At 36.8% G+C, this 6,852-nt stretch overlaps 1 protein-coding gene and 1 long non-coding RNA gene across 3 annotated transcripts; both read left to right on the forward strand.

Annotated features, from left to right (window-relative positions):
- The first annotated feature begins 580 nt into the window (after positions 1-580).
- On the forward strand, positions 581-3,112 carry LOC109705132 (protein FAR1-RELATED SEQUENCE 5-like). The gene is made up of 3 exons (XM_020225890.1): positions 581-1,420; positions 1,661-2,302; positions 3,035-3,112. Exons 1-3 carry the CDS (start codon positions 581-583, stop codon positions 3,110-3,112), a joined length of 1,560 nt encoding a protein of 519 aa, XP_020081479.1.
- Positions 3,113-5,215: 2,103 nt separating this feature from the next.
- Positions 5,216-6,743, forward strand: LOC109705134. 2 transcript variants are annotated; one of them, XR_002214636.1, is made up of 4 exons: positions 5,216-5,299; positions 5,399-5,463; positions 5,580-5,643; positions 6,657-6,743. It is a non-coding gene; the product is annotated as an uncharacterized LOC109705134 (long non-coding RNA). The 2 variants fall into 2 exon arrangements; XR_002214637.1 differs by having other exon boundaries at positions 5,583-5,643.
- The last annotated feature ends 109 nt before the right edge of the window (positions 6,744-6,852 follow it).

Below are 6,852 nucleotides of genomic sequence, written 5' to 3' on the forward strand. Positions count from 1 at the left end.
AAAAAAATAGAGATTAGTAATCTTATGGGTTCTTGTAATTATATGATGTTTGGTTTTTTTTTTTCTTGCAAAACTCTGAAGCCTTCATATATTTTTATCACTAGTTTCATTTTTCTAATGCACAGTAACCTCATGTATCACTAGTTTCGTTTTTATCACTAGTTTCGTTTTTCTTGTAATTATATGATGGATGGGTGAGAACACTTTATCTAAAGCACAGTAACCTCATGTATTACCCACCACAAGGCGCAAGCATTGCCTCAGAGTATTGTAAAAAAATAGAGATTAGTAATCTTATGGGTTCTTGTAATTATATGATGTTTGGTTTTTTTTTCTTACAAAAAAATAGAGAAGTTTGTTATATTTATGGGATTTCTTTTTTCCACCCAAAAAAGAGATTTATGGGTTCTTATTAAAAATTTTTTTTTATTAATGTCAGTTTTTGTAATGTTATGTCAATTTTTATAATGTCAGTTTTATTTTTGATGAGCTCTATAATGAGATTTCACTTGGTATATTTTACCTTACTAAAATTATTATGTAGTCATTTAAAAAATTTTACTTTTCATAAAATTAACAGATGGATAGTGGGGATGTTTACTATTTACATGGCTCAGATGATTGTGATGATGTATCTTCAAATGGGCAAGAAACCGAATCTCCATTTGGTGGTATGAGTTATTCTCAAAATAGAGAGGATGATGGAACTTTGCAAGTTGATTCACAAAACATAGAATTAACTCCTTTAATCCAGCAAGATCAAGACATCCCAAATATTATTGTTCATGCTGCAGAATCATCAATTGATGAGCCACGCATTGGATTGGAGTTTAAATGTGAGGAGGAAGCAAGGAGATTTTATAATATCTATGCATATAAAACTGGATTTAGCATACGAAAAGCTAGTCATTACAAAGCAAAAAGGAAAAATAATATGGTTACATCGCATTACTATGTTTGCTCAAAAGAAGGCAATTACAAATCTCGAGCACAAGTGCAAGGTGATAAAGGCACACCTCAGAAATCAATGCAGTATAGTCGAACGGGTTGCAAAGCGCATTTGAGGATCAAAATGCAAGAAGATAGCAAATGGATAGTGACTGCTTTTGAAAAGGAACACAATCATAATTTAGTTACAAGTCCTTCGAAATCTCATTTTCTTCGATCTCATCGTTCTATTACTACTGAACAAAAGCAAGTTATTCATATGTTAAGTGAACAGAATATTTCAACTAGTCAAATAATGACATTTATGACGGCAAGAGAAGGAGGATCACAAAATGTTCACTTCACAAGGAAGGATCTAAACAATCAAGTTTTTGAGAGGAATAGAAGACTAAGAGGTGTTGATATATCATCCACTATTGATTACTTTCACAAGATCCAAGCCAAAAATCCGTCCTTCTTTTATGCTATTGAGGTTGATGAGGAAAATACAGCACGAAACTTATTTTGGATTGACGGAAGGTCGAGAATGGCATACCAAAACTTTGGAGATGTCATTACTTTTGACACAACTTATATGACAAATAAATATTATATGCCGTTCGCTCCTTTCATAGGAGTTAATCATCACCGCCAATCAATCTTTTTTGGGTGTGCACTTATTAGAGACGAATCTGCTAACACGTTTTGTTGGTTATTTCAAACTTGGCTTCAGGCAATTTTTGGCCAGCATCCTAAATCCATTATTACTGATCAAGATCCAGCAATGAAAAAAGCCATCAAGCAGGTTTTTCCAAACACCGTCCACAGATGTTGCCAATGGCATGTTATGAGAAAAGCTAGAGAATATTTGGGTGTACTTTATAACAACAAAGAAGGTTTTAAGAAAGAACTTGAATCATGTATCAATAATAGCATAACTGTTGAGGAGTTTGAAACAAAATGGTCAATGATGCTTCAAAATTTTGAATTGCAAGACAACAGTCATCTTCAGGTTATGTGGAATAGTAGAGAAAGCTGGGTACCTGTATACTTTAGAGATGCATTTTTTGCTGAAATGTCTACATCACAACGTAGTGAGAGTATGAATGCTCTTACTAAGATTTACACAGACTGTCATACATCAATTTATAAGTTTGTAACACAGATTGAAAAGATGGTTGCTAGTCGATATGACAAAGAGGATGAGGCAAACTTTAGATCAGGAGATGGCAAGCCTAGTTTGTGGTCACATAATCCAATTGAAAAAGAAGCTCGGGAGGTGTACACAAGGCGAGTATACTCTGAATTTAAAAATCAGCTAAGAGCTAGTACAGGATATGAGGTAACAGAATTGAAAGAAAATTTGTCATACAAGGTAAGCATAATGCCTGATTCTACTTTACCTTATCAAAGAGTACAATCTTACACAGTTAGTATTAATCCAAGTAAAGAAAGAGTTGAATGTAGTTGTAAGTATTTTGAATTTAGTGGTCTTTTATGCTCTCATGCATTAAAAGATATGATTCATCTTAATATGCGTAAAATTCCTCCTGACTATATTATGAAACGATGGACGAAAGTGGCAAAAAAAGGATCCCTTAGCATGAAATTAAGAAACATAGAAGCTGGTGATTCCTTAAATTCGAAAGCTTTAAGATTCAACGCACTCAGTCTTAAAGTACAGAAAATACCATTTGAAACTTCAAAGAACTTTGAGTCATATCAAATGGCATGTGAAAAAATTGATAGACTTGTTGAGGAGATCATCTCATTAAATCAAGCCTTGATGATGATATTGGAGATGAACAAGCCTTGTCAATGAGATCATCTCACTTAGTGAGTGACTTTACGCAATCAAGTAAAATTGGGTTGATAGTGAAGGACCCTCCACATTCACAATGCAAAGGAAGGAGAGAGCCTAAGCAATTTAAGCCCCCTGTAGAAAAGTATGGAAAGAAACCCAGAACATGCGCAAATTGTAAAAAGAAAGGTCATAATGTTCGAACTTGTACGGAGGTAATTGATTTTATTTTAAAATGTGCATAAGTAATTTGGTTGTATCTTCTTTTTTTTTGGTTTCTTATATATTATTTGCTTCTTATTGCAGGTACCATTAGCTGAAAAGATTAGTAAAGAAGGTATTAGTGAAAGTGATGAAGGAAGAGAAACTAATTATAAGGGATAGTAGAATTAAAGTGCTATTAGTCTTTTAACTCAACTCTTGTGCTTTTTTGCTTATGTATTTTGTTATGAGTGTTTGTATCTTTTAAAATATACTTTAGACAATAGCTCCTACATGTTTTAGGGAGTGTTGCTTTGTTCAAACTATTATATTTTGGTTAGTAGAGTTTCCATCTATATATTTCTCACCATGAAATGAGTTGATCAAAATGCTATATTTTTGCTTCTTGTGCTTTTTACTGCAGTAGTTTTTGCTTCAAACTGCAATAATTTTTTGCCTCAAACTGCAGCAATTTTTTGCCTCAAACTGCAGCAGTTTTTTTAGATTCTTGTGCTTTTTGCAACTTGTTATACTTCTGGTAAAACTGCGGCAATTTTTGGAGTTGATCAAAATGCTATATTTTTGCTTCTTGTGCTTAAAACTGCAGCAGCAGTTTTTGCCTCAAACTGCAGCAGTTTTTTTCCCTCAAACTGCAGCAGTTTGCACCTCAAACTGCAGCAATTTTTTTGCCTCAAACTGCAGCAATTTTTTTAGATTCTTGTGCTTTTTGCAACTTGTTGTACTTCTTGTAAAAACTGCAGCAGTTTTTGGAGTTTATCAAAATGCTATATTTTTGCTTCTTGTGCTTCAAACTGCAGCAGCAGTTTTTGCCTCAAACTGCAGCAGTTTTTTGCCTCAAACTGCAGCAGTTTGAAGCCTCAAACTGCAGCAGTTTTTGCCTCAAACCGTAGCAGTTTTTTGCCTCAAACTACAGCAGTTTTTCTCAAACTGCAGCAGTTTGAAGCCTCAAACTGCAGCAGTTTTTGCCTCAAACTGCAGCAGTTTTTGCTGTTTGCACAAGAAGTTCAAAAATTGGCACCAACAGTTCAGAAAGTTTAACTTTTTACTTAAACAAATAAATTCCTGAAACCTCAATCTCCATTTCCAAAATGCAAACATCAACCAAAACAGTACACAAACTGTCACGCCCCACCCCGAAACCACTACCAATTTGGCACGGTTCGAGCGCGCCAGACGGACCGCCGAACGGACAGCACCTTCCCTAACCGCCCAAGGCTCAACAACAGATTGAGTACAAGAATTTACCCAAGATTTTAAATTCTAAAGGTACACAATCAACAGGGCACAAATAGTGCAAACAACAATAAGAGCAAGTAATCCACTAGATATACAAGTGAAATAAAGAGAGTACTTTACTAACTATTACAATAGTTGCTTTCTTTTACAATTACATCTTTTCTCAAAATGAATACATTTGATCATCCAAAATACATAGCTTTCCTTATCCTCACCTACATGAATCTCTCTCAATACATAGGTGTGCTAATGTGTAATACACTGAACTTTTGCAATTGCAGAGTTCGAGTGCGTGGAATGAAATGTGGAACTATTCTACATGTTCTAAAAGGTTTGGACAAGTTTTTGACCAAGTTAGAGGATGATTGGAAAGTTAAAAGTAAGAAAGTGCATTGCAATTTCGAAATTGGCATTTTCTGCATTGGTGTACCGGTACAAGCATAATGCTATACCGGTACAGCAAGCAGCAGCAGCTGCAGCTGCGTGGCAGCAGGGAGAATTTGGTCATTTCACTATCTAAACTTATCTATAAGCCCCCTGCCCGACCCTTGGTGTTCAGATGATCATGCTGGAGTTCTAAGAAGCTTCTCCCACCTTCTCCCTCTTTCTCTCTCTAGGGTTTTTCTCTCTCTACGAGAAAACCGCCGATTCGAGTCGATTTCGCGCCGTGCTCGTTGCTCGCTGCTTTGGCGACTCTCGGGATGCTTCCAGCACGTGGGGAGGAAGTTTTTCTCTGAGGTTTCTTTGAGGTTAGTACCTGAGAAGCTATATCTGAGCTGTAGTTAAGGAATTAACTCAAATTTTTTGTTAACTTGTGATTTAGCATCGAAATTTGATGCGTTTTGGTTTCACTGCCTCTAACTGAATTCGAGAAGGTTTTCAGCAGTAAAGAGGGGTTCTTGTGACTGTGAAGGAACTACTTTAGCTCAGTAAAGAAGTTGCTATAAAGCTGAAGTAAGAGAATTACTTAATTACAAAGCTAGTTCGGAACTAAACGAAGTTAACCGTGTTATTGATGCAGTTTGGACTTTATGTCTTCGCAGCAGGTTATTAAACCCCATTAAACTAAATTGGTGACCTTGAGAACTTATCTGCAGGGTGTCTTAGCCAGGGGTAAGCAAGAATTTCAGTTAGAAAACTGAATTCGCAAAGTTTCGGCCATTTGAGCTTATATATGAGCTTTTAACGCCATTTCGTGTTTGTTCGCAGTAGGGTTATAATTAACCCTTGGATCATTTTCAGCTGGTCGGTGAGAGCTTTTGGAAGCTTAACTTGAGGTATTACACTAGCCCAGAATAGGGATTCAAGAGGTTACTTTGTACTAAGTGTGAAGTAAGCCGAAATCAGATATTTCGGCCGTCTTTTTGACACAGTTTTAATGCCTTATTTTCAGCAGGAGTGAGGCCTCGTGAGGCTGATTTGGGACCCTTGTAAATTGATTTGGAGATTAGTACGAGGTGGGTTTGACCTAACCAGAGCAAGTGGAGCTCCCCTATGTTTTATATGTACTATAGAATTGATACAGTTATATGCTCTTGTGATTGATATAGAACTTGAAACGAATCACTATACTATAGTGTTGATATATAATTGAATTGAAATCTCTATGAAGTAGAGAACACTACTGCATACAAGTCCTTATATACATGTTTAATCTAGTTGAGTAATTAATGGACAGGTTATCATGTTACGAGAAAACCATGACATCCTTATGACACTTTCTTGACTATAGAGTAGAGAACAATGACATGCTTATGGTTATGCTATAGTGCCATGATAGTGAAAAGATACTAATGCCATATGTAATCTTGCATGTTTATTCATCTAGTAGATACTAGCTGTTATCAATGCTTGTTATAGTGAGATTTCGGTCAAAGAATCGAAAGTAAGAACAATGCAAGTTGGAAAGTGATGATCGAGACATATTGAGCTTTAGATTTGCTTGCTGCCATTGTGCTCATTCGCACACCCTTGTGAGGGTCGCTCCCTACAAGCCGGCACTCCGGAGTTGGCCTACGCGACAGTTGCTGGCCCATGCGGGATTGGGTGCCGAAGTGGATTGCCGTGGGGAGTGTATACTACCACGGGGCCATTAGGCGCGGCGCAAGCTGGACTACCTTGAGTAGATCCCTGTGAATGAAAAGAAAGTGCTAAAGGGAATTGGACAGTAATGAATGATTGCCAGTTACAGTGTATAGTAGTTACTTACACATTTATGCTTATGTTCATGCTTATCATAGTTGCTATGCTTCTATTATTCAGTTGACTCATTACTGTTGAGACTATGATTACATGTTGCTTACATGCTCATTACCGGTTAGCATTGCATAATTATTTATCATGCATTTACTGCTTTCGCTTTCATTTAGTACATCATGAGCCTAGTGGTGTAATTCGCCGAGGCTGGCGGCTTACCCACTGGGAACTATTGTTAATAGTTCTCACGCCCTTTTTATGGTTGTTTTTACAGAGCCATCTACAGGAGAGTCTAGGGATCGTGGCAAGGGAGTCACGTCTAGTTAGACATTGCTAGGGGTATGCTAGTCGATCACCTTGCTACTCGGGCTACGGCCGAGGGTGATGTCCCTATGTATAGAGAGACTACCATTGTACCTATTTTTGTATACCCCGTGATGTATATTTACTGTTGAACCAGATGTTTTTGG

The sequence above is a fragment of the Ananas comosus genome, unplaced genomic scaffold, assembly GCF_001540865.1.
Source record: "Ananas comosus cultivar F153 unplaced genomic scaffold, ASM154086v1, whole genome shotgun sequence".
Taxonomy (NCBI): Eukaryota; Viridiplantae; Streptophyta; class Magnoliopsida; order Poales; family Bromeliaceae; genus Ananas; species Ananas comosus.